The following is a 27,338-nucleotide window of genomic DNA, read 5'->3' as shown; positions in this document are numbered from 1 at the left end:
GCAGCTGCACCGCTGTAGAGCATCTGGTGAAGACGCGCTATGGCGAGAGTGCTCTGATGGTGGCATAATTATTCCGCCTCAATGAGAGGTGGAAGCTATGTCTGCGAGAGAGCATCTTCCGCCGACTTAGCACTGATGTGGACTGCACTTTGGTCAATGTAACTTGCATCGCTTAGGGGTTGGCTTTTTCACACACCCCTGAGAGACGCAAGTTACATCTGATCACTGTGCTTTAGTTCACACTGCAAGATCAGATGCTGCAGGAGGCAATGTAGTTCTTTCTTCAGTGATGGACTATTCAGAAACTCCCACCTCCTTAAAGCATTACTGCTAAGAAGTCAGCTAAAGAGAAGTACCCACAGGGATACTACTTAAAGAAGAGATTACTGACATTTTGCAGTAACTTGACTTCTTTGAGATGTGTCCCCCACAGTGTGTGCTTCATTACCCACCTTCCTCCCCTTTGCTTCAGAGCTAACTCTGTGGGCTTTGCAATAGAGAAGAAACTGAGGCTGGTTCACCTGTGCATCCTTGGTACAGGGCATGAGGATGTGTAGGGTGCATGCACGGTCCAAATGAGCACTGCTACCAAAAATCTCTGGTCAAAGGTGCAGAGGCACACATGTATTCAAAGTGGAGCACCCACAGGAGCGCACATCTCGAATTACTTGGGTGGTATGTGGGTGTTTTTTAATGTAGTCCATTTTCATCTCAAGATAGAACTAGCCAAATAAAATATTCTGATCTTCGACACAGGCTGAAACATAATGAGAATTAGCAAAGTTCCTAAGTTTTAGATGCCCACTTGTACTCTGATTTAAGTCAGCATATTATCTGAATAGAGCGGGACGGGCTTTGTAGTTTTTTGGTATTTATGGTGTTTTGTGCTGCAGAACAGAATTAATAGACAATATACACTATTTGAGCAATTTTTTTATTAAATAAAAAATAAATGAAAGTAATGGTGGGGTGTATGTATGATTTCTGATATTTAATAAAAACCCAATGTTATACATATTCTTTAAGACCGCTAATGTAAGGATAGTAAGGTTTTTAAAGTCTGACCTGTCTATATATTGTACAAATGTAAATTATTGGATTATGGCTGGTTAAATGTTAATAGCAAAACAACTTCCAGATACACCCAGCATCGAATAGTCAGATTATATATTTAGCTGGGAAAGTCTCATTAGTCTTTTTGTAAATTTCTTTAATATTTCTAGCCTATACAACAATTATTTATTTAATATTGAGTCTTTAGAAAAATCAATAATCCCAGGGGGCACATCGAGAGCATAGCCCGCTGTAATGCTGCTACCCTGGAGGATCATAATCAACCAGCATAAACTGAAGTGGTCTCTGAACTGCTGTAAGTATATGAGTCTCAGACCAGCATAGAAATGACACAAGAATCAGGGAGCCTTAACCAGGAGCCTGGGTGTACCCGAGGATCTGGAATTACAATATGCGTACAGATTTAAAAAAAAAAATGTAGGTGTCCTAAACGCTGCTTAATTTTATTCACAAGGAGAAAGGTGGTGGTGGGGTGATGTTAACTGATTAAACTATGACCATTCTTGCTACCACTGTTATATAATTGCAACAAATCTTGTACAAAATGTGGCATGTAAAATGTTTATGGAAAGTTTGATTCGCTGAATATGATTATGCTATTTGTTTGCATGTATCATTTTTGTAGATGAAGTTAGGAGTATTAAATACATGCCTGTATTTCTAAGGTATTTGCTTCTGGGTAGCACCAACAAGGTGTTTAGCCAGCACATTGTGAAGGAACTATTCAAATACAATGGCTTATTAAAGAACACTTAACTCACAATGGAAGACGTGGATCTACTCTTAATAGCATTTCCCGCTATGACTAAGCGAAGTCATGCATGGACCTGTGACTTGCTCATGTGACTCCAAACTCCATCTTTTACCTGTGATTTTCCACTAGCTGTGCTGAGGCCTTTGTTTGAAACAATGGGTTTCCCTCCACATGGCAGAAGCCTTAAAAGGCCATGGAAACACCTCCATTTTGCCTCTTTCCTGCTCAGACCTCTGGACTATGGACTTATACTAATGGGAGCAGTCTAACCAAAGGACTGAGGACCTTCCAATGATTTGGAAGCAACCAGAGACTTGACTTAGCCAGCAGTTTATTCCATCACTGCTACAGGCTTGAACCAAGAACTTTACAATTGTTGTATGTATTTGATTCCTTTAACCAATTTTAACTCTCACCTTTCTTTCTTTTTATAGATAAATCTTTAGATTTTAGCAAGAACAACTAGGAGTCCTTGTGGCTCCTTAGAGACTAACAAATTTATTTGAGCATAAGCTTTGGTGGGCTAAATGTTAGTCTCTAAGGTGCCACAAGGACTCCTCGTTGTTTTTGCTGATACAGACTAACATGGCTACCGCTCTGAAACCTTTAGATTTTAGATACTAAAGGATTGGCAACAGTGTAATTATTGATTTCAGAGTAACAGCAGTGTTAGTCTGTATTCGCAAAAAGAAAAGGAGTATTTGTGGCACCTTAGAGACTAACCAATTTATCTGAGCATAAGCTTTCGTGGGCCACAGCTCACTTCATTGGATGCATACTGTGGAAACTGCAGAAGACATTATATACACAGAGACCATGAAACAATACCTCCTCCCACCCCACTCTCTTGCTGGTAATAGCTTATCTAAAGTGATCACTCTCCTTACAATGTGTATGATAATCAAGGTGGGCCATTTCCAGCATAAATCCAAGTTTAACCAGAACGTCTGGGGGGGGGCGTAGGAAAAAACAAGGGGAAATAGGCTACCTTGCATAAAGACTTAGCCACTCCCAGTCTCTATTTAAGCCTAAATTAATAGTATCCAATTTGCAAATGAATTCCAATTCAGCAGTTTCTCGCTGGAGTCTGGATTTGAAGTTTTTTTGTTGTAAGATAGCGACCTTCATGTCTGTAATTGCGTGACCAGAGAGATTGAAGTGTTCTCCGACTGGTTTATGAATGTTATAATTCTTGACATCTGATTTGTGTCCATTTATTCTTTTGCGTAGAGACTGTCCAGTTTGACCAATGTACATGGCAGAGGGGCATTGTTGGCACATGATGGCATATATCACATTGGTGGATGTGCAGGTGAACGAGCCTCTGATAGTGTGGCTGATGTTATTAGGCCCTGTGATGGCGTCCCCTGAATAGATATGTGGGCACAGTTGGCAATGGGCTTTGTTGCAAGGATAGGTTCCTGGGTTAGTGGTTTTGTTGTGTGGTATGTGGTTGTTGGTGAGTATTTGCTTCAGGCTGGGGGGCTGTCTGTAGGCAAGGACTGGCCTGTCTCCCAAGATTTGTGAGAGTGTTGGGTCATCCTTCAGGATAGGTTGTAGATCCTTAATAATGTGTTGGAGGGGTTTTAGTTGGGGGCTGAAGGTGATGGCTAGTGGCGTTCTGTTATTTTCTTTGTTAGGCCTGTCCTGTAGTAGGTGACTTCTGGGTACTCTTCTGGCTCTATCAATCTGTTTCTTCACTTCCGCAGGTGGGTATTGTAGTTGTAAGAATGCTTGATAGAGATCTTGTAGGTGTTTGTCTCTGTCTGAGGGATTGGAGCAAATGTGGTTGTATCGCAGAGCTTGGCTGTGGACGATGGATCGTGTGGTGTGGTCAGGGTGAAAGCTGGAGGCATGTAGGTAGGAATAGCGATCAGTAGGTTTCCTGTATAGGGTGGTGTTTATGTGACCATTGTTTATTAGCACTGCAGTGTCCAGGAAGTGAATCTCTTGTGTGGACTGGACCAGGCTGAGGTTGATGGTGGGATGGAAATTGTTGAAATCATGGTGGAATTCCTCAAGGGCTTCTTTTCATGGGTCCAGATGATGAAGATGTCATCAATATAGCGCAAGTAGAGTAGGGGCATTAGGGGACGAGAGTTGAGGAAGCGTTGTTCTAAATCAGCCATAAAAATGTTGGCATACTGTGGGGCCATGCGGGTACCCATAGCAGTGCCACTGATCTGAAGGTATACATTGTCCCCAAATGTAAAATAGTTATGGGTAAGGACGAAGTCACAAAGTTCAGCCACCAGGTTAGCTGTGACATTATCGGGGATAGTGTTCTTGACGGCTTGTAATCCATCTTTGTGTGGAATGTTGGTGTAGAGGGCTTCTACATCCATAGTGGCCAGGATGGTGTTATCAGGAAGATCACCGATGGATTGTAGTTTCCTCAGGAAGTCAGTGGTGTCTTGAAGGTAGCTGGGAGTGCTGGTAGCGTAGGGTCTGAGGAGGGAGTCTACATAGCCAGACAATCCTGCTGTCAGGGTGCCAATGCCTGAGATGATGGGGCGCCCAGGATTTCCAGGTTTATGGATCTTGGGTAGAAGATAGAATATCCCAGGTCGGGGTTCCAGGGGTGTGTCTGTGCGGATTTGATCTTGTGCTTTTTCAGGAAGTTTCTTGAGCAAATGCTGTAGTTGCTTTTGGTAACTCTCAGTGGGATCATAGGGTAATGGCTTGTAGAAAGTGGCATTGGAGAGCTGACGAGCAGCTTGCTCTTGTTCATATTCCAACCTATTCATGATGACAACAGCACCTCCTTTGTTAGCCTTTTTGATTATGATGTCAGAGTTGTTTCTGAGGCTGTGGATGGCATTGTGTTCTGCACGGCTGAGGTTATGGGGCAAGTGATGCTGCTTTTCCACAATTTCAGCCCGTGGGATTATTCATCATTATAACATTCATGAACCAGTTGGAGAACACTTCAATCTCTCTGGTCACGCAATTACAGACATGAAGGTCGCTATCTTATGACAAAAAAACTTCAAATCCAGACTCCAGCGAGAAACTGCTGAATTGGAATTAATTTGCAAATTGGATACTATTAATTTAGGCTTAAATAGAGACTGGGAGTGGCTAAGTCATTATGCAAGGTAGCCTATTTCCCCTTGTTTTTTCCTCCCCCCCCCCCCCCCCCCGACGTTCTGGTTAAACTTGGATTTATGCTGGAAATGGCCCACCTTGATTATCATACACATTGTAAGGAGAGTGATCACTTTAGATAAGCTATTACCAGCAGGAGAGTGGGGTGGGAGGAGGTATTGTTTCATGGTCTCTGTGTATATAATGTCTTCTGCAGTTTCCACAGTATGCATCTGATGAAGTGAGCTGTAGCTCACGAAAGCTTATGCTCAAATAAATTGGTTAGTCTCTAAAGTGCCACAAGTACTCCTTTTCTTTTAGTGTAATTATTGTAAGATCTGAGTTATGTATTGAACTGGGTGTGTGGCTGATCCTTTAGGATCAGAAGAACCTTTCATTTGATGAAATTGGTTGTAAAGAACTACTCATGTTAAAGTCAAGCGTTTTTGGCAATGATACAAGGACTGGAATGACTAAGGAAACTGCTGTTCTGACTTCTCGTTAGCCAGTGTGGTGTAACAGAAGTTTACTTTTGTTGCTGGTTTGGTATATTATCAGGGAAAATCCACCTGAAAACTGGAGATTATCTGCCCCTATTTCTCAGCAGTTTGTCCTGAATTTGGTATTCTTAGTTGTGACCCGCAAAGGCATGGTGACGGGTGGGAAATGCTTTCTTCTAATATTTGCTAACCTAGAAAATCCTTTTCGTAGGAATACTGATATGAACTGTTCTAACAATATGAATTATTAGAGAAGACTTATCTCAACATAATAGTGTGAATAATTGCCTGGAAAGAGATGGAGACCAAAAACTTCTTACTAGAGTTTTGTGTTGATTGACTGAAAGATCTGCTTGAACTTTCAGATTATGAATTACTTTTTTTTAAATCTAATTTTTCTTTTCTTTTTCACCTACCCTCAGCTGGAAAGACAGCTACTGATGCAGAATCAAATGCGAGAGAGACAGATGGCTATGCAGATTGCTTGGACAAGGGAATTCCTCAAATATTTTGGAATATTTTTTGGACTTGCTGCTGTAGGTCTAACTACTGGGTATGAAGTTTGTTATGTACTAGAAAATTCAAGTAAATTAGTTGTAGTAATTCCTCAGTGGTCATTGTCTTTCTCTTGCCTGTTCTTAAGTAGGCTTGGCAGAATTTGATTTTTTATTTTTTTAAATAATTTCTACTGATATCAGTGTTTGTTTTAAGTATTTTTTCTATTTTTATCTATTTAAATTTTCACAATTGTGGGAAATTATGGGGGAGGTCAGCCAATAATTATTTAATGACAGTAGACATTGAGATTCAAAAAGTTAAAGCTTTGTAACAGTTAAAACACAAATTGTCAACATCACATGCCAAAATATACGAAGTAAATATCCTTAAATCCTGAATTCTCAAGCAGCATTTTTCTTACTTTGCCTATCTGTAAATTTCAATTACTATTTGATTAAATTATTTTTTTCTCAGTTTGTGTGTACAGTGAAGTACTTACATTTACTGTTTAAAAAAATCTAATCCGTCCAAGCCTATTCTTAAGTAATTATTTTGAAGTGTGTGTTTCTGATCAGAGAAGTAGAAATGGCACTTCCTTAATCAATCTTTCAGCTCCCTGTATGTCATATCTGCTTACTTCAGTGACCAATCAAGTTGTGTTTGGTATTTTTACTGTTAATACTTAAGGGCAAATATATCTGCAGAGGAGATAGCCGTATTCTTATAATAATTTAACATTTATATGGTTCTTTATATATTCAAAGTGCTGAACAGACTTATTTATCCCTCACAACTCTCCTGTGAAATGGGTGGTAAGTATTCCCATTTTACATAAGGAGAGATTGAGACATAAAGGTTATACTGTGCCACGGTTACATCAAGAATTAGTGGCAGAACTAAGCTAGAATTTAGGACTGCTGATGAACAGCTTTTGTACTAATTGTATATCACTCTCCCTTCCTGTACTGTTTACCTCCTCTGTCATCAAAAGTATCATCTCAATATTATGAGCAATAAATATTCTGCATATAGTCAGAACTTTTTTTTTTTCCATCCTGACACAAGGGAGATTAACATTTTTTTCATTTTTAAACTCAAAAGTGACTTTGTAAAATGGACCCATGTTGGTATTTTGCACTTGACTCTGTAGGTAGGCTCCTCTGTCAAATTCAGCATAAAACCATTATCTACAAAGTTTGTGCCACTTTCTTTCCTGTACTATGACTTAATAAGATGACTGTCTATTGACAAACAGCCCCACCGAGGTTCTCTGGATGACTGAAAAATATAAGTCACTGAACAATGTATATAAATTCTCAAAAAACTCTAAAGTTTTAGAAATTAAATCAAGAAACTCACTCAAATTGTATACAAAAAGCCTGTTGTTAGCAAAGCTATACCACTGCATGAAGATGAGCTTAAGGGAAATTCCAGAAACCTTTTTTTATACTTCACTTTAATAATAATAAATAATAATAATAATAAAGGTAAAACATAGGAAATAACTGTGTGTAAGGTATACATTTAATGTACACCATGTCTTATATACTACATGTGTGGTGGATCTGGAGCTGTCTAGTAATTTGTGAATGCTGTATTTCTGTAAGTTTTGTTTGTAAGGGGGTTTACTTTATCTTGACAGGCTATTGTGATATCTACTGTATGCATATATTGAGTTAATTCAATAGCGGGCTTGTCAGGAAATGTACGCAGGAAATGAGAGGGAAGTGGAACCATAGGTACACGTCCCAGCAAACACTTGAGACAAAACAAGAGTAATTAATTTTGATGCTCTGCTTGACCTCTTGCTAGGCCTGCCAGACAGGTTTTCCCAGGAATGATTCTGTCCTTGTGTGGAGGGAAGTTCAAGGCAGCCAGTAGGGATTAAGATTCATGCCATCTCAAGAAGGGGGAGACCCACAGGTTTTTGAGAGCTAAGGTAAACCCAAAATTCAGAGGTTAGGAGTCTAGGGTAGGATAGACCTCTTAAGTTATGCTCTGTTCCTACTGTTCAGATTAAACAGTACTTTCATTTTAAGAAGGCTGTTTTGGGTCACTTTATTCACCCCTGGTCACAAGTTCCTGAAGGGAAGAACTCCAGCTACCCCTATCTAGTCAGACCTGCTGGGTAAACACAGTCAATACACAGGGCACGGAAGCCCCAGAACCGAGTCAATGAGAATCATAGGATTCCACCTTGAGAGAGGTAAGGCCTGAGCGGGAGCCCTCAAGAGACCAGAAAAAGGGGTCAGAGATGCAGCTAGCCCTGTAACGATTATGTACATACTACTATAAAACAAAATATATATGCATTTTGGTTTGTAATAAATAGCATATATTGTAAACATCAGACTCTTTTTGTTCCGAAACACACACATGCTGAACCAGTAGTTCGTAGCACTTTAAACTTTTCTGGAGCACAAGAAATGTCTTTCATTTCAATGTTTGGTTTGTTTGGTTAAATAAATGTTCCTTAAAATGTGCATAAAACAGGTTAGTAGTCTTATGAAACATATTTGGCTCTGTCTCTAGAGTAGCTAAATACCTTCTGTTTGATTAATGAAGCTTTTAGGCTGCTGCTGATCTTACAAAACTTATTGTTATTCCCCCCCCCCTTTTTTTTTTATGAACAGAGCAATAAAAAACAAGAAACCAGGACTGTTCCTTCCAGTGGTTCCCTTAAGCTTTATACTTGCCTACCAGTATGATATGGGTTATGGAACACTTTTGCAAAGGATGAAGGGTATGTATCTGGAAGTTGTTGAGACTTGTAACCAAGCCAAGCACCCTTTGCACTATCTTGTTCTTGACCACAATGTGCCATGCCAGTCCCTTTTGTAGCTCTTTTTGTCTTGTGGGCAAGTGCCTAAGCTCATTACTTCACTCTCCTTTCACAGGATATCAGGGTTGGAAGGGACCCTCAGGAAGTCATCTAGTCCAACCCCCTGCTCAAAGCAGGACCAATCCCCCATTTTTTGCCCCAGATCCCTAAATGGCCCTCTCAAGGATTGAACTCACAACCCTACGTTGTGCTCAAACCACTGAGCTATCCCTCCCCTCCTTTCTGTCTCTCTTAAAGTCAGAATTGTTTCCTTCTGTCTGAGCTTCCCCGGCAGAGAGAATCCATCCTAATAGCCTTCACCACCAATTCAGGTAGTCTTAAGTAAATACAAAATTTGAGAAAATCAAGAGAAAAGTCATAATTAATATTAATTGGAATGTAAATACAAATGGACTGATACTAACAATTTTAGAAGAAGTGACAGGTTTAGTTAGTTCTCTCCAGTTTCTGTTTTGAAATTTAATAAAAGTCATCCTTTGTATGAATGTAAGTAAGTAAGGTTTCAGAGTAGCAGCCGTGTTAGTCTGTATTCGCAAAAGAAAAGGAATACTAGTGGCACCTTAGAGACTAACCAATTTATTTGAGCATAAGCTTTTGTGAGCTACAGCTCACTTCATCGGATGCAGTCTTTAAGGTGCCACTAGTACTCCTTTTCTTTTTGTAAGTAAGTAAGAATCCCCAGTAAGTTAGTCTTAATCATGTGCATCCTAGAGAAATACCTGATGATAGAGCCTATCAAAAGTAATAAATTGAAAGTAACATTGCATATGGTTGGTCTCTTTTTCTACACTATAGAAAAAGGACAATGAGGAGCTATTAGTATATATTTAGACCTGGATTCAGAATATGACTTGTTCTTAGAATATGCAGCCCTTGAATCAATTTAATGATCAGTCCAGATAACTTTCTGTAAAGCACAGATGAGGCAGGTGCAATAACCTCTAATGGAAAATATAAAATACAAAATACTCAGCTATAAAGATTTATTTTCAAAATTTATACAGCATTGAGCATATATGTAATTGCACACAAAACTATGTTAAAAGGCATTGTTAAAGTTCCAAAGTCAAACACTCAAAAGTTAGGAAAAAAACAGAATTAAGATTGCCTATTCAACCTTAATTTGACCCCCTTGTACATATAAATTATGACACAGTCATACATGTTCACCAACACAGAATCAATAGTTTTGTCTTTAGAGCAGTAAATAATGTGCAGTAAATAAGTAAACAAAATATTAAATAGCTTTTCATTAACTGAGCATTGTCCATCTTGTGTACTGAATGGCAGTGGTTTGTGCGGAAAAAATAGTATGATAGTTAATTAAAGACTGTGTTAGGCACATGGGAGCTGAATTAAGGTTCCTTAATTCTAGTATTTTTTTAACTTTTGAGCACTTGATTTTGAAATCTTCATGTTCTTTCTAACATAGTGTTTTGTGTGTAACTTCCTAGATTTTTAAAAAAGCAAACTGAAAACAGAAATTCCATAATGTGGCATCACTGACACCTACATGGGTCATCAGCCAGACTGGAACCTTTAGACCTACTGCACAGACATCTGTCACTTGAGCTAGCTGAGTAAATGCAAGCAGTGATAGGTTATCACCCTTTATGTGGAATTGCCCTAGAGGGGTACAGGACACATTGCCAGTGAATTTCATTGTGTTTGCTGATTGCAGACACTTTGGAACCTTGATATCCATTCCAGGTTCTGGAGAAGAGCATTCTCAATGGGAACAGATTCTTCTGCCCTGTTCCTTCCAATTTGTCTTAGTCAAAGCTCTCTCTCTCTTCCCCACCTCTGGCTCCTGTCCCTGTCTCCACTCCTCAGGCTTCTCATCCCAGCCTCATTGCCCAGCATGTCCAGTTCTCAGCCTCTGGACTCTTTTCGTTCCAGTCCCTATCTCCTTGCTCAGTCCCCTCTATCTCCCTATCCACATTTTACTTGACTGGCCAGTCTCCATCCCCAACCCCACTTCCCACTTTTCCTGCCCCAAGTGCCTACCAATCCATCTCCCTCCCTAGCTCCTTGTTCAGACTGTTTCCCACCCAACTCTTCTCCTTGCCCAGCCAGTCTGTCCCCCACAGTAGCTCCTCATCCTATCCCAGTCTGCCACTCCTTGTGTTGGTTCCCAATCTTCTTCCCCCTATCTTCTGCTACCAGTTTTTATCCCTGCTCCCTCACTCCTCTTCTTGTCTCCGTCTCCTTGCCAGCCAGTCCTCCTCCCCCGCCACCAGGTCTTTATTTCATCCCAGTCTACCCCCAGTGATGTATTGGCTCCCTGTTTCACTCCCTGCCATCAGCCTGCAGTTAGATCTCCCCTCCCCTCACCTCGTTCCATTTTCCAATTTACTCCCCACTACAGGTCTCATCCTAGTCTCCTCTGTATTCAGATCAAGCAGCTTACTCCTCCACTCAGCCTGGCCTGTCGGGATGGGGTGGGAGTCCATTGAGAGTACAGGAGAGACAGTATCCCTGTTGTCTGTTTTGGTGCCTGGCCCACAGTGGAACAGAGCCATAATTGCAGGGAAATCCTACTCAGTCCCGGGCTGGAGCATGTTCAATATGGACAGAATTGTAAAGAAATTTAGCTGAAAAACTCTAGCATGTCTCTGCTGAGCATGTGCAAACTGCCGTTTTTCAGAGGCTTATAATTTGGCCAAATTTGGGAGGATTTTCCTGGGGATGGGAAAAGCATAACCCTGACACAAAGTACATCTACTAAATTTCATGTCCTTGCTCCAAAACATGGGGGCACTAAAGCTTCTCAAAGAAAACGTTGCCAGAATTTTTTAACATGGGCAAAAAAGCATTTTTCCTTAGCCTTGTTCTTGAAAATGAATGAAATTTTCCAAATAAATTTAGCCTAAGGCAGGCACTTGGCATGGAGAATTTCAGTCCAAATGCTTGGCAAAATTCTAAGCAACTGAAAACAGGGTCTTATAATGAAAAGTGTTGGGAAACCTTAAAAATAAGTTGTACTACCAGCCCCAGTTATAATAATTATTTGAGTAAATATCTAATATTCTTTAGTTATTCAAGCCCTCAAACAAAATATATGCAATTTCTCTGAAAACTGGTTTTTTGTTCTTATAAAAGTGCAAAGATGCATTTATATCTCATCCTTTTTTTTTTCTTTTTTTTTAAGGTGAAGCAGAGAACATACTTGACACAGAGAACACCTTGCTAGAAATGCCAAAAGGAGCCCTCACTTTTGAAAGCCTTGAAAAAGCCAGAAGAGCTCAGAGCAAGTTCTTTATAGAAAAATAAGAAGACTGTAACCACTCAATACTTCAAAACACAAAATTATTTGTAATCATGTTGCTGACTTAAAATGTCAAATTATTAGTTTTGAGAACACAATCTTTTTAAAATAAAATGAATTTAATTTAAAAATAGGTTTTTTCAAGGCAGTGTTTTTTCTTTTTAATATTTTCTGCATTTACTGCAAATATTTTAATTTCAGTAGTTCTTGTTTATTCCCTAGCATGACACATCATGAATTCCCACTCTTCAATTCTAACTTTTGTGACCGACTCAGAGCACTGGGGTACAGGACTCTGGTCCTATTTGGGATCCAGGAAGTGGGTGGGCTTCTGCTAAAGGGTTCCTTCCCCCTCCCCCCACCTAAGCAGGGGGTCCACAGGACCTGAAAGCCAAGTGATTCTGAGGGACAGCTAATAACAGGAACAGGCGTGCGGTCAAAGGGTCAAACAAAGGGAGCCTGATGGTGACACCGAGCAGAGAACCCTGGACAGCGCCCACTGCTCCTCAAAGGCGTCAAGGGAGTCTGTGGACACTGCCCAAAGGAACTCTGCCCGGATGCGTGAACAGATGCAGGATTGGAAATAGGCCCCACAGTCACAGGACTCTCTATCGGCCAGCCTCCTCTCCCTGGTTTTATAGATGGCCATTTTAGCCTGGGCCAGGAGGAGGTTGACCAGGAGGCTTTGTGGGGCCACAGATAGGGAGTGCATAGATAAGGAGGTGAGGGGAAAAATGTAGCCAGAAACATAACAAAATATTTGTGAGGAGCTGGAATAGGGGCTGCAACCTGGCGTGCTCCAAGTAAACATGCACCAGGGTCTCCCTCATGCTGCAGAAGGGGCAGGTGTCCGGGACGGGGGTAAACCGTGCCAAGTACACGCCCGTGCTCACGGCCCCATGAAGGAGCCGCCAACTGATATCCCTGGCGGGTCTCGGGACCAGGGTAGAGTATAGGCTGGCCCACCGGGGTTCCACTTTGTGTCGGGGCAGGACGCAAGGGTGAGGAAGTGAAGGGTATGCAGCACGAGCGTGTATAGATGTTTCCTCTGAGTCTGGTAGTACAGGAGTCTGGTCCTATTGGGATCCAGGCATACAGGAGTCTGGTCCTATTGGGATCCAGGAAGCGGGCGGGCGGAGCTCGTCCACTACGAAAGGATTCCCCCCCCCAGCCTAAGGGGGGGATCCACAGGACCTGGGAAGCCAACTAATTACGGGGGCAACTAATGAAAAACAGGGACGGGAGTGCGGTTAAAGGGTCAAACGAAGGGAACCGGACGGGGACACCGAGCAGAGAACCCCGGACAGCGCCCACCGCTCCTCAAAGGCGTCAAGGGAGTCAGTGGACGCCGCCCAGAGGAACTCTGCCCGGAGGCATGAACGGACAGAGGATTGGAAATAGGCCCCGCAGTCGCAGGAGACTCCATCGGCCAACCTCCTCACCCTGGTTTTATAGATGGCCACTTTAGCCAGGGCCAGGAGGAGGTTGACCAGGAGGTCCCGCGACTTAGTGGGGCCACGGACAGGGACTGCGTAGATAAGAAGGTGAGGAGAAAAGTGCAACCAAAACCTTAACAAAAGATTGGTGAGGAGCCGGAATAGGGGCTGTAGCCTAGCACACTCCAGATAGACGTGCGCCAGGGTTTCCCTCACGCCGCAAAAGGGGCAGGTGTCTGGAATTGGGAATTTTAGAAATCCTTATAGATAACATCACACCATTGCACTTCTATTTCACTCATACCATTCAGAATCTCTTCCCCTCAAAACAACATGAGTCAGGGTGCAAGTGTTAGAACATATTTGCAAACTTGGTCTGTTTATGGTAAAAAAATCAATTGCATTCAAATAGGAACATATTAATCATCACATCATCTAGTGCAATGGCTCTCAACCTTTCTGGACAACTGTACCCTTTTCAGGAGTCTAATTTGTCTTGTGTACCCCCAAATTTAACCTCACTTAAAAGCTACTTCCTTACAAAATTAGACATAAAAATACAGAAGTGTCACAGCACGCTATAACTGAAAAATTGCTTACTTTCTCATTTTTATAATATATCTATTCCAGTTGATTTATTTTATAATTATTATACTGACATTTCAGTGTATAGGATACAGAGCAGTATGAATAAGTCATTGCGTGAAATTTTAGTTTGTACTGACTTTGCTAGTGCTTTTTATGTAGTCTGTTATAAAACTAGGCAAATATCTTGATGAATTGATGTACCCCCGGAAAGAATGTTCAAAGCACCTTATTTGTGTTTCTATTCTGTTAAGGCCCAATAAAAATAAAGACAACTGTACATTATTTTTATTATTGAGCCTGCAAAAAAAACAAAAACCCAAACCCCATATATAGATAGATAGATTACAATTCATTTGCATTTATAATTACAATTAATTACAAGGCAGAGAGAGCAGGACATGAATGGAAGTGAGCAGGGCTTTTTCCTAACTGTTACCCATGCTATGGCTTGTTGTCTAATGGCATCATGTTAATTTTATCTTCTTATCTCACTACCATATTTCACTGGTTACTGAACATTTTTACTTTGTCAAATCCACACCATATCACTTTTCCCCCTTCTTCCTATTACCTCTGACATACTTTCCTGTGGGGAAAATATAATGTAATTCCCCAATGAACAGACGTCTAACAGACATATTGATGTTGCTGAGGTCAGAAAGAACTGAGGTTTTGTATTATGATTGGCTGCTGCTCTGTACATTTTGGGGTGCAGTCTGTGATTGAAAATGATAAATGTGATAGCAGTTAAAGAAGGATCTAAACTGGAAGTTTCCTAATTTTTAAAGATTGGTGTGGATTGATATTTCTCTTAAGCAGTTTAACAAACCTTTTAGGTGTTGGAGTTTGTGCAAATAAATTATAAGGACATATTCACCTTACCTGATACTTTCTGATCTCTTATCAAGGACATGCTACTGGGAAAAAGCACACCTGTTTAATGGTTACAAGTGCCAGGAGCCAATACACAATAGTGTATTGTATTACAGAAAGCACACTAATATTATAGCAAATGTTTTTTGCACACATACTTCCACCAAAAACACCAGCTAAAAATAATAAAAACGGACAACATTAATTTGTGGCAGCTGGACACTTCTGGGACCAAGTATTTTTTAAAAAATATCTAAACTATATGCCAAGATTAGTCTCAATAAAGTTGCATTTATAAACGGAGCTCCTTTCTTAAAGAGGGAGCTACACAGTTACTTTCCACCACCTACCCTGTCTTCAGCCCTAAAAATGTAAATAAAGGTTGATAAGCAATTGAAAGGAAATGGTTACAGCTACATCCACAGATCTAGAAAAGGTATGAAGTGCAGCAGTGATTGTTCTTGTTTTCTTGGTGGAGTGCAGTCCAACATGAAGTACACATGAGGGTTTTTTTCCCTTAAACTTTAAGCCTGAGAATAACTTCTAAAAAGAATTACTCATACTGGAACAACAAACTGACTATACTAGTAACAATTATACCAGTAGCTTACATTTCTCATGAATAAACATAATTTTGCTTCTTTGCTATTGCCTACATCATTCTACTGCAAATATTTGAACACAAAAATATATTACTCTAATTTGTTAACTTGCAGCACAACTATCTTAGCTACTTTGCTTGTGGCTAGATTTGTTCTGAACAGCTTTCCTGCCTGTGATTAACAGTTTCTGTGACTTTGCCTCCAGTTAGAATGAAATTAATGGCAAATGGTTTAAAGAGTGTTGGTTATGGTTGTTCTACAAAAGTTGATTTAAAGTTACACGATATATATAGCAATGCTTCTTTACAATGCACTATTCAAGATAAAATGCCTGCATTCAGTGGTGGTTGTGGATGATGCAAAAGTAACTATAGGGAAACGTGACTGAAAGGAACATGCTGAGCAGAAAGAGGGTATTGTTGTAACATCACTAGTAGTAGGTATTTATCAATGTCAAGTTTCAGAGTAACAGCCGTGTTAGTCTGCATTCGCAAAAAGAAAAGGAGTATTAGTGGCACCTTAGAGACTAACACATTTATTTGAGCATAAGCTCACGAAAGCTTATGCTCAAATAAATTGGTTAGTCTCTAAGGTGCTACACGTACTCCTTTTCTTTTATCAGTGTCAAGTTACTGTCACCTCAGGACCATGTGCTCTTTATTGCTCTACCCCATTACCTTTACCAGTGTGATACTTTCATTCCCTTGCTGCCTGTGTGCACTGTATTCAATCCCACTCAGAAGAGGAGGGGGTAGTTTTACAGCCACAGCAGGGTGGCTGAGGTGGAGGAGCGGAGGAGGGTGGGGGCGATGAGGGGAATCAATCAGTGCTGGACGATGCAACACGGGCCAGCGGCAGCGCTGGCCCCAGGGGTGAGGGGGGCAGCAGGATGCCCCCGGCTACACGCATCCCAAAGGACGTAGCTGTGCCAGGGTCTGGAGGGACAGCGGCTCTTGCCAGCGCTGCTCCTGTAGGGCAGGTTTGCAAAGGGGTGGAGTGGAGGTTATTAGGGGAGAGACGGGCACGCAGCTCAAGCCAATAACTCAGTGAGGCCAGGCAGAGGGAGGCGGTGGCTAGCCGAGCCGTGCCCCCCGGGGCTGGGCTGCGCTCGTGGGTGACTCCGCGCCTGCGGCGCTCGGCAGGGTATATAAGGCGGGCGTCAGCGAGCGCCGGGCCTGCAGCACGCGGCGGGCCGCTGGCGCGAGGGCCGAGCAGCACGCGCGCCGGGTGTGACCGTCTCGCGGGCGGGTGCCAGGGCGGGTCCGGGCCGCGCGCCGGGATGGGGCTGACGCTGAGGCTGCGGGCGCTGTGCGCGGGGCTGCTCTTAGCCGGGCTGCCGGCGGAGCTGGGCGCGCAGAGCGCCCGGGATGCGGCAGCCGCGGCGCCCCGGGGCGGCGAGTACGGGGTGAAGCTGTGCGGCCGGGAGTTCATCCGCGCCGTGATCTTCACCTGCGGCGGGTCCCGCTGGAAGAGATTGGCCCTGCAGGCGGGGGAGCCGCTGCCTGGCGCTGGTGAGTGACCGGGAGCGCGGGGAGCGGGCGGCGTGCCCCCCCCCCCGGTCCCCCCCGCACCGCAGGCTGCAAACGCAGGGGCCGGCACGCGCGGGGCACCGGGCTGGGACCTGCCCCCCGGGAGCCCGGCTCGCGGTGAGGCGGGCGGGCCGGGCTGTCACCCGTCGCGGGGTGGCGAGGTGTCCAGCGCACGGCCGGGGCAGGGGGCGGCTGCTGACGGGGCCGGGCAGCGTGAGGCGCAGCCTCGGCTTTCCAGTCGCTTGAGGGCGAGCAACTACTTCGGCGCCCTAGCCTCTGCCCGGCTACGCGCGAGGAGGGGGACGCGTCCAACTTCCCTGCCTCTGCCCCCTCGGTCTTGGGTAGCCTGGTGCGCCCCTTGGCCCGGGGAGCAGCGCGAAACCGCCCCCCACGAGCGAGGAAGGTTAAGCCCCGAGCCCGGGACGTGGCCGTCCCTGCCCCCGCGCAGGCTTCGTGCTGGACCGTCTGGGTACCGCCGTGCCGGCTCTGCAACGCGCGGCCCTTCGCGCACAGGGCTGCTCTGGCTCTGGGCTAAACTCATTAACAGACCCGTGTGCCCAGGTGCTACCCTAGTGGACACCCGCAAAGTACCTCAGAGGGAGAGAGACCACCTTCCTCCATTTAACTGCTAGGCTCTGGCCAGCAGTAAGTGGCACAGAGCTCAGTAAGTTTCGCTGCGATCAAAGGGTTGCTGCTACTCACAGGCAAGGGCAGAGAGAAGTGATCTTTCTGCCCAAGAAGGTTGGTTGACTTTCAAGCAACACCTTGGGGAAACAAAGGGCTGCTGTACACCTGAGACTTAGGTCGACCTAGCTCAGTTGCTCAAGGGGGTGAAAAATTCACACCCTCCAGAGCTGTAGTGAAAGGCATCTTAGCCCTGGCCTAGGCACTGATACACTGACAGAATTCTTCTGTTGTCCTCGCTTCTGCCTCTCCCGGGGTGGACCAACCACAGTGACAACCACCCCCCTTGAGTCACTGTAGCAAGTGCCTAACACAGCTGTAATGCCACAGGCTCTGTGGTATGGGCAAGTGCCTGCTCCCTGTTATCTCTGCTTGGAATCTAACCCCCTACTTGTTATGAGCACCCACTTCAGAGAAAGCTCTACTACCTCCCACCTCTTCCATCTGGAATATGGTGGTAATGGGTTACAGTTGATGCTTCAGGGATTGACTGAAGAGCAAGAATAGAGCACTGTCCCAAATCGCCTAAAAACCCACAAACACATGGGGTCACTTCTACTTTGCTAATGATGGGACATGTTCAAATAAATGCTTCTATTAGTGAAACTTGTTTAATCCATCATCCTAGGAAAAAACCCTGGCAAAAAAAAAAAATCATGGCTACACTCACAGCGTTTCTTCAATGCAGCCACCGGGGGAGGGCAGAAAACAGCAGTCCCTATCAAGGGGCTACCAGCAGTGGTTGGGCACTGCCCCACTCTGGAGAGAGACAAGCTGGAGGAGCAGGCAGCCAGTGTGCTCCCCACCTTCCCGAGGGCTGTGGGGGCAGGCTCCAGCCACTGGGCCCTGTCCCCTGGCATAGGGCTTCAGGCTCTGTTCCCTGACTACATGGTGACAGGCTCTAGGCCCAAGCACCCCCCCCCATCACTGCTGTCTCCCCCAGTGTTCCATTGCCCCAGGTGCCTCTGTACCCCTCTCCCCATCCAGCACTTAATTTGTCCCTGGGCTTGCTGGGGCTGAGTAAATCTGCTGTGAAAAGTGATATTTGTATGTTTGTTAGTATCACTTTTCACAGCACACATAGGAGCTAGCAAGTCTTTTAAAACAAGCAAAAAAACCCAAGAAAGCAAAAGAAACCATAAGAAATAAAACAAGGACATTCAAAGCACCTTATTTGTGTTTCTATGCTGTTTAGGGCCAATAAAGAAGAGACAACTGTACATTATTTTTATTATTGAGCCTGCAAAAAAAACCCAACCAACCAAAAAAAAAAACCAAACAAACCAACCTTTCATAAGTCTATTACAATGACTTGGACATAATTTACTTTAGGAAAAAATATATGTGCATATTTATTTAAGTATTTTAGGAAAAATGGTCACAGCAGCCATCAACAATAGTTGGTGGCCGCACTCTGAGGCCACCAAAAAATGTGTTGAGAACCCCCGTTATAAAAGGTGTATTTATTTGCTTAAAGATTAAACACTTGCACTGTTGTTCAAGACATGTTAAAATGATAGCAAATGACTGCAAAGCACTTCCTAAGACTTCTGGTTTAGTCAACCTGTACTGTATTTGTTTGTTAAAACTCCTGAATACTAGTATGACTAGACTCGTAGTATCAGTCTTCAAGACTTGAAGACTACTTTGTGGAGCTGAGAAATGGGAAGTGACCCCTTCTTTCAGTAGCACATTCTAGCACAAGTCATATTTGGCCTTATTCTTATTCAGCAGGATACAATTAACTCTGATGGACTTCAACAGGGGTTACTGTGTTTTGTGGAGAGAGAACTTGGGTGTAAATCCAGAAAGGGACTTGTGTGTTGCAAGGCTGAGTATTGCCAAGCTTAACTTTTTAGGCACTTAACAGCTCATGAGTAGAATCCTCAGACCCTGAGTTAGGCATCTAGGCTCTGTATACAGTGCATGGAAAGAGTTACATAGCTGTGAATGGGATCCACAAAAAGCAGCATGGTGGTAGGGAGCTGAAGAGTAGGGTGTTAGATGCCCAAGCTTGAGCTAGAGGAATGCACTTAAGATCCACAACGAGAAACCCTGTTCTGATATCAGGCACCTAATCTGTTTCTCACAAGAACAGCTCAATAGTCCATTGGTGAGGGTACTCATCTGAGATGTGATGAGTGCCCTCACCCCTGGACTAAAGCATCAGGGATGTCTACATCACTTGCCCCTGATCTTCCCCCTGTGTATGTAGAGCTAGGTGTGCTTTGAGAACACTTACCTGATTGGGCCCTGCAGGTGAGCTAGTCAAAGGACGCCACTGGGATTTAAGCATGAGATTGAGATGGGCACCTATCCAGAGGCAGAAATCATGGGAACTTTTACAGTAACTTCCAGAATTGGTGACAGCTGAGCAGGCATTGTGAGGATCTCAGTGGTGCCTAAATTTTGGAGCTAGGTGCTTAAGTCCTTTTGGGGAACTCTTTGGTCCCTGTATAGTTATTTAATCTTTTCCATTCTATGTATGATATCTTCCTCAAATTTGAATGCTATATTATTTGGTTACTTAGAGCTGGTCTTCATGAACATTTAGTTCGCAGCAAGCTGGGGTGTGAATCTGCCATGGACTAACTGTCCATGTGGACCCTGCTGATATTTAAAAGAGTCAGCAGGGTCCACATAAACACTTAGTTTGTAGCAGGCTAGTATGGGGAAGCTTCACATCGTAGCTTGCCACAAACTAAATATTTGTGTAGACAAGCACTTACAAGATCAAGGATTTATTTTGATAAAGAAATTTTGCCAAAACAAAATATATAATACAAAATAGAAAGATCAATAATATTCACAGCACAAAGTTAAAAAGATGTTCTGCAACACTACTAAGGTCCCCATCACTGTATACACTAGATTATATACAGGTATTTAAATGGATGGAGGAGGCTAGACTTGATCTTCTATTTATTGGGTTAACTTATTCTGAAAGATATTTTTAAATAAAATCGTCACATAAAAGGGATTAATCTTAAATACTGATTGAATAAAATTGTAGCTTGAAAAGATTTCCTTTGGAGTAATTCAACTTAAAGGATATTTTATTTACACTGGCAATTAAGCCTGTTACTGTAAAAATCTGTTGAAGACATCTACATACTCTGAACTATACCCAGCATCAGTAAAACAAGTGCTTAAACAAAACACTGAAATTTCTAATAAACTGGGGTGAAAGAGCAGCTCTGCAAATGTGTGCTTGCAAGTATGACAAGAGCAGTGTCCTTGTAAGAAAGTTGTACCGACTAGTGCAGTCAGTGCAATCCTCAAGCATCAGAAAGTTCCTTCTTGATAGTCAGCACCTAATTTATTCTGCTGTATTTGAGGTACTCAGTATATTTTTCCTATTTATCTGAGCAGCAGGGTAGAAATGGACATGTACTCTTGTAATAGTTGAATGGCTCAGGAAAATTAGATAATTTGATTTATCCTTGTGTTCTGAAATATAATCCATCAGAAACCGATCAAATCAAAGGAAAAGGTACTTTTTAAAAAAAAGTGACAGCAGTACATGTACTAGGGCCTTCTAGGAACCTTAAACCGATAACTGTTTTATTTTTCCTCATAGTCTCCTGCTTTGACCTCTCTCTTAGCTAGAGGCACAACCATGCTTTCAACAGCAAGTCATGAGCATTCATGCCACACTAGCTTCTGTAAGATAAAAATTTAGGTAAATAACAAGGGTTTGCCTCAAAAATATGCATTCTCACTCCAAACTTGCATGGTTGCACTATCATCTAATACAGGGGTGGGCAAACTTTTTGGGCCGAGGGCCACATTTGGGTGGGGAAATTGTGTGCAGGGCCGGGGTGGGGGAACAGGCTCAGGATTGGGGAAGAGAAGGGGTGTGGAGTGCATGAGGAGGCTCAGGGAAGGGGCTCAGGGCACGGGTGCAGGAGGGAGCTCAGGGCAGGGAGTTGGGGTGCAGCAGGGAGTTGGGGGGTGGGGTGCAGGAGGAGTTTGGGCTCCAGCCCAGTGCCACTTACCTGGGGTGGCAGCGGCGCGCACCAGGGCCAGGGCAGGTTCCCTGCCTGCCTGCCCTGGCCCCACACCGTGCCGCTCCAGGAAGCAGCCGGAACCACGTCCCTGCCCGGCCCCTGGGGGAGGAGGCGGCACAGGGCTCCGAGCACTGCCCTTGCCATGCCTCCAGGTACCTTCCCCAAAGCTCCTATTGGCCACGGTTCCCTATTTCCGGCCAACGGGAGCTGCAGGGGGCAGTGCCTGGAGGCCAGGGCAACCCAGGGACATGATGCTGGCCGCTTCTGAGAGCGGCGCAGGGCGTGAAGCGCCACAGGGGGCAATCCCGCAGGCCGGATCCAAAGCCCTGTGGGGCTGGATTTGGCCTGCGGACTGCAGTTTGCCCACCCCATATCTAGTATTGGTGTCTCTGAATGGGATCGAGATGGAACTGATCTCGATAAACAGACTGCATCATGAATGCAGGGGCTTATGGACTCACAGCATTAATCCTTCAGTGGTCATATAGACTTTAAGTCATTTAGTTCGCAGCAAAGCCCTGTCTGGGATGATTTAGTTGGGGATAGGTCCTGCTTTGAACAGGGGGTTGGACTAGATGACCTCCTGAGGTCCCTTCCAACCCTGATATTCTATGATTCATTCAATTTCATGGCAGCCATAGGACCTTTTGTCTTGATCAACTCTTAAAAGCTAACAAACTCTACATGGTTCCCAAAACCTCTGAGGAAGAATAGTCCTAAAACAGCCCATTATCAATTGCTTGGAAGGACATAATAGTCAACCAGAAACTATAGGTATAGTGCTTCCCCAAGTAGTGTGCTAAGTACGGGGGCTACGGTTCTATTTTGCACCTCTAAGAGGTATAGTACAGAACCCTCAGCCTAGAGAAGTGTGTGTGTGTGTGGGGGGGGCAGGCTGAGGTGACTATGCTGGTTTTGTACTCTGCTGCTTCTGGGGATGCTCCAGGGGCTGGAGCAGCTCTGATATTACTTAGCTGTAGAGGCTTGTTTAAGTTATGGCAGCCTCCCTTCGCTGCAGCACTGCCTAGAAGAACCCAGACATGCCTTCTACACTAGGGCTTTGGAAGGGGTACTTATGTCTGTCTTATGCAGTCCCTGTGCTGGGGAAATCCTCTGAGGGGATACTGGGCTTTTAGGGCTCCATAATACCACTCTACCCCGTTTACCCTAGGGAAAAAGGCTGAAGCAGAGGTGACAATCTTAGCCAGTACATGTCATTTTTTGCATATCACTCAGTTCTGGTTGGGTATACTCACAAGTTGAAATAAAATAATACATTTTGTTGAAATGACTTGTCGTCAGAGGACTAACTTCAAGACGTGATGAAGTTTAAAAATAAATTGTTCATTTGAAGCAAAGCAGCATCTTGACTATTTTTTTCCCCCCAAAGGACACTTTTCTGCCATGCTCCTAGTTCAATGTCTGAATTGATTTTGCTGCAATTGTAAAGAAAAAAGGTTATTTGGGGCCCCAAGAGTAGTTAGAAAAACTAATACAAAAGGATTTTGCCTACAATAAAAGGAAGGGAAAACAGGGATTTCACATGGAATGGCTTTACAGTCCAGGTTGGTGGTGCTTGTGATATCCCCACACTGGCTGCGCTTACACATACATGAGGAAAGCTTTTCTTTGATAGATTGCATGAAACAAGTGGTTGTCTTGCTTTGTCCTTCTAGCCACCCACAGAAGTTCCCAAATTGTGGCCTGCACAGAGTTGGTGTGTAACTAAGCTGCTAGTGTTCCTTCTTTCCAGTTGAGAGAAACAGAGCAGATTGGAGGGAGAGATTAAACAAAGAGCCAAAGCATTAGCTGAAAATATATAAATACTTTCCTAACATTACCCCCTATGTAAGCAACTGGTAGTGTCTGCAAATAGGGGATAGTGGTTCATGCAGTCAAGAATAGGAGGAGGTAGTCAATAAGAATTGAAGAGATGGTCCACATTATAGGCAGCTTGCAAACCTCTAGGGTAGCACTTCTACATAGCAACATTGTTTGTTAGAGCCATTTTGACACATTTATACTCATCACACTTTACAATCACAGTTGTACCAGTATGTTCTGTGTCTCCTAAAGCACCTGACATGTTGCTTAGTGCAGTTAGGGAGTGTTGAGTAACTAAATGAGTTTGGAATGGAATGGATTTGGAGGACAAACACAAATATGATGCTTGTGGATTCTTCTCCACAACTGAGGGAATCTACTTGCACACAAGAGCTGACAGCAAGCTGTTCAATCTTCCAAAACTCAGATCTAAAACCAAGGCTCAGGAGGCCCTTATCCAACACCACCTCTTTGCTGATGATGCAGCAGTGACAACCCACACAGAAGCTCATCTCCAAAACCTTATGGACAGTTTTTCCAAAGCCTGCCAAGACTTTGGGCTTACCATTAGCCTAAAAAAGACAAACAATGTTCCATTATGGGGTTGAGGAAGCACCCTCCATCAAGATCAACAACTATAAACTGCATTGGAAAAGTTGCCACAACAATGTCTAGCAAGACCAACAATGAGCAAGAGGGTATGGCAAAACAACAAACGGATAGAACACAAAGATCTGTGTGTATCATGCATGGGTTATCAGCACACTTTGGTATGGGAGTGAGACAGGGACCTTATACTCTCATCAGGAAAAAAAGCTTGACAGCTTTCAGATACGTTGCCTTAGTCAAATCTTGGGCATTTCCTTGAGGGATAGTCACCAACACTGAGGTGCTCCAGCATACCCAGCATGCAAACACTTCTCAGAGATGCCTCCGCTGGCTTTGGCATGTGTGCCTAATTAATGATGGGTGCAACCCAAAAGACATCCTCTACGGCGAACTGGCATCTGGAAAAAGACCCAAAGGATACCCAAAAATTGTGTTTCAAGGATGTGTGCAAGTGAGACCTCAAAGAAATGGACATGGATGTGGACAAATGGGAAGATCACACTCAAAACCACAGCCTTTGGAAACGAGCTTAACAAAGGTGTCCGGAGTTACGAGAGGAAGCCATCCAGCTTAGCAAAGGAGAAAAGAGCTTTCAGAAGGCAGAGCCCAAAAAGTTGAAACATCACTTTTAAATGTGACAGATGTGGGCAGAGATTGTGTGTCTCAAGTGGGTCTCTTCAGCCACATCCTCAGCTGCCATAAAACCAGCTGAGTAAGTTCTTTACCTCTCAGGGGTAGATACCCATGGTCCTCTCAAGACTGAAGAATACCTACTACTGTGGGGCATAAGTGTGTTGCAGAGGGCACTTGATCAGTTGGACCATTGTTAAAGCCCTCTTCCTAGATGTTACAAAAAACTCCAGTACAACAAATTCTTGTAACCACAACTCAGTGCTTGTGTGGGGATACAAAGTACTGTACTTGCTTTGCAAGTTCAAGACAGTCCAATTAACTACCCAACACACACTTTGCTGCAATAGATGATCCAGGCATAGGCTTAAGAGCACAGCTGTGGACCATCACCTTCTATCAGCCAGTCAATCCCTAGGACAGCTTTTCTCAAACTGGGGGTCCATGAGGGTTCTCCAGGGGGTCCGTAGGTCCCACTGATCAACTCAACTCCTCCCCACTCCCTCCCAGTGCCTCGTGCACACCGAGGAACAGCTGTTCAGTGGTGTGTAGGAGGTGCTGGGATGGAGGAGGAGGAGTGGGGATAGGGTGCACTTGGGAGGAGGCAGAATCACGTCCAGGGCCACCGGTCCAGCTGATCAACTCCTCCTCCCTCCCAGTGCCTCCTGTATGCCAGGGAACAGCTGTTCAGTGGTGTGCAGGAGGCACTGGGAGGGAGAGGGAGGAATGGGGATGGGGTGGAAAGAGGCATGGAAGAGAAGAGGCAGGGGTGGAGTGGGGGTGGGAAGAGGTGGGGGAGGGGTGGGGCCTTGGGAAGGGGTGATGTGGGGGCGGGGCTTGAGGCTGAGTGATGGGTTTGGAGGTCCATGAAAATTTTTAAATCAAAATGGGGGTCCTTTGGTTGGTAAAGTTTGAGAACTGCTGTCTGAGGAAATTGCCTGTATCTCATAGCTGCTTAATTACTCTTTATAAATGAATAGCACACAAGTGGTGACTTCCCACCTAAGACTGCATGTAACTGCATGGAGCCCTTGTGGAAAAAGGATGCCTTGTCAAGTGTATCGCTTACAGCAGCCACACTGTTGTAGTTATGCTAAAAGCATGTTTATTACAAAAGTAGGCTATTTAAAACAATAGTTAAATAAAACAACCCTGTCAGCCAAGGTAGTGGGAGTGCTATTCTTGTCAACTGAGTGTTTAGATAATGATTAAGGCTACGTTTGAGATACGGGTATTTTTAGTAAAAGTCATGGATAGATCACAGGCACTAAACAAAAATTCACGGCCCGTGACCTGTCCATGATTTGTACTATACCCCTGACTAAATCTTGGGAGTGCCGCGGGTGTGTGGGGAGGGGGTGCCGCAGGTGCTGGAGGGAGGTGGGGTTGGTGCGGCTGGCAAGCTCTCTATCCAGCTTCTCTGAAGCGGTGACATCCCTTCATAAGCTCCTAGCTCTCACGCTGCCAGCTCCGCAGCTCCCATTGGCCGGGAACCGCCACCAGTGGGAGCTGTGGGGTCAGTGCCTGTGGGTGGAGGCAGGAGCTGAGGGAGGGACATGTTGCTGCTTCTGGGGAGCCTGCCACCCAGAGCCCTCACCCCCTCCCACACCCAAACTCCTCCTGCTGCTGTCAGGGGAGGGCGGTGGCAGTGGCCCCAGACTGCCCTAGCAGCAGTTGGTGCAACTGACCCAGGGGCTGCCTGAGCTGCTTGGGCAGCCCCGTAGCCAGCCGCACTGGCCCACTGCAGAAGTCACGCAGGTCATGGAATCCGTGACCTCCGTGATAAACTCGCAGCCTATCATAATGATTCCTTAAATAATTATTATTAGCTGAATGATTGTGATGTAACTTCTAACTATGACCTTCCGCCCTTAGGAACACTATAATTACACCTAATAACTTTGGAATTAAAAAAAAAAAATCTTTATTTTTATTTTAACAGATTCTGCTCAAGCCACTAGTAACAAAGAACTAGAGAACTTGAAATTACAGTCAGTCTTAGCTCCTGGATTGGAGCAGCTGCAGAGAGCCAGCATACCACTTGGACAGCTGACATTGAAGGATTTGTTTAGTTTGTTTGATTATAATGAGTATGTACCCATGTCAGATGACTTCAGTGAATATGTTCGCCAGGTTGAGGATGCTGCCTGGAAGAACAGAGGTGGAGCAGGGATTGCCAATCCCATGGTGTCAAATAGCTCTCCTTGGGCCAAATATCCCAGAAGAAAACGAGACTTGTCAATGGGGGTGGCAGGCGTGTGCTGCAAATGGGGATGTACCAAAGCTGATATCAGTACACTATGCTGAGATTAAAATTGTGTTTCTGTATTTATTTTAGACATATGAACTCAATGTTAGTTGCAGTGATGCTTGATCAAGTACTGCATGTAAGGAGGGAAACAGTCTCAACAACATGGCAATTTTGTCTGCAAGCAGCTGTATATGTTACTGTTTTTTCTCTAAAAACTCACAAACTTATGATAATTAGTAATTTTGTTTTGCTGCAGTAACCTTTGCTCTAACTCTGTTA

At 44.1% G+C, this 27,338-nt stretch overlaps 2 protein-coding genes across 2 annotated transcripts in view; both read left to right on the top strand.

Moving 5' to 3' along the window:
• The window catches only part of PLGRKT (plasminogen receptor with a C-terminal lysine), a 51,670-nt gene extending 39,531 nt beyond the window's left edge, over positions 1–12,139 (top strand). Inside the window, exons 3-5 of the mRNA XM_084629102.1 lie at positions 5,838–5,968; positions 8,547–8,656; positions 11,907–12,139. Coding sequence (XP_084485228.1) covers positions 5,838–5,968; positions 8,547–8,656; positions 11,907–12,028 — 363 coding nt within the window. The 3' untranslated portion in view covers positions 12,029–12,139. The remainder of the gene's footprint in view (positions 1–5,837; positions 5,969–8,546; positions 8,657–11,906) is intronic.
• Positions 12,140–16,738: 4,599 nt separating this feature from the next.
• LOC311520390 (relaxin-3-like) lies at positions 16,739–27,338 on the top strand. The gene is made up of 2 exons (XM_084627790.1): positions 16,739–17,033; positions 26,751–27,338. The coding sequence occupies exons 1-2, from the start codon at positions 16,802–16,804 to the stop codon at positions 27,113–27,115; spliced, it is 597 nt and encodes a 198-aa protein (XP_084483916.1). The 5' UTR covers positions 16,739–16,801; the 3' UTR covers positions 27,116–27,338.

This window comes from Lepidochelys olivacea (genome assembly GCF_965140295.1).
Source record: "Lepidochelys olivacea isolate rLepOli2 genome assembly, chromosome: 5".
Classification (NCBI taxonomy): domain Eukaryota; kingdom Metazoa; phylum Chordata; order Testudines; family Cheloniidae; genus Lepidochelys; species Lepidochelys olivacea.
The sequence above is the reverse complement of the archived record's forward strand: the minus strand, read 5'-3'. Positions and strand labels throughout refer to the sequence as shown.

Excerpts from the sequence above, each read along its gene's own strand:
- LOC311520390 (XM_084627790.1), top strand. The coding sequence starts at position 16,802 with ATGGGGCTGACGCTGAGGCTGCGGGCGCTGTGCGCGGGGCTGCTCTTA. Across the intron at positions 17,034-26,750 it reads GGAGCCGCTGCCTGGCGCTG|ATTCTGCTCAAGCCACTAGT; the intron begins GTGAGTGACCGG and ends TTATTTTAACAG.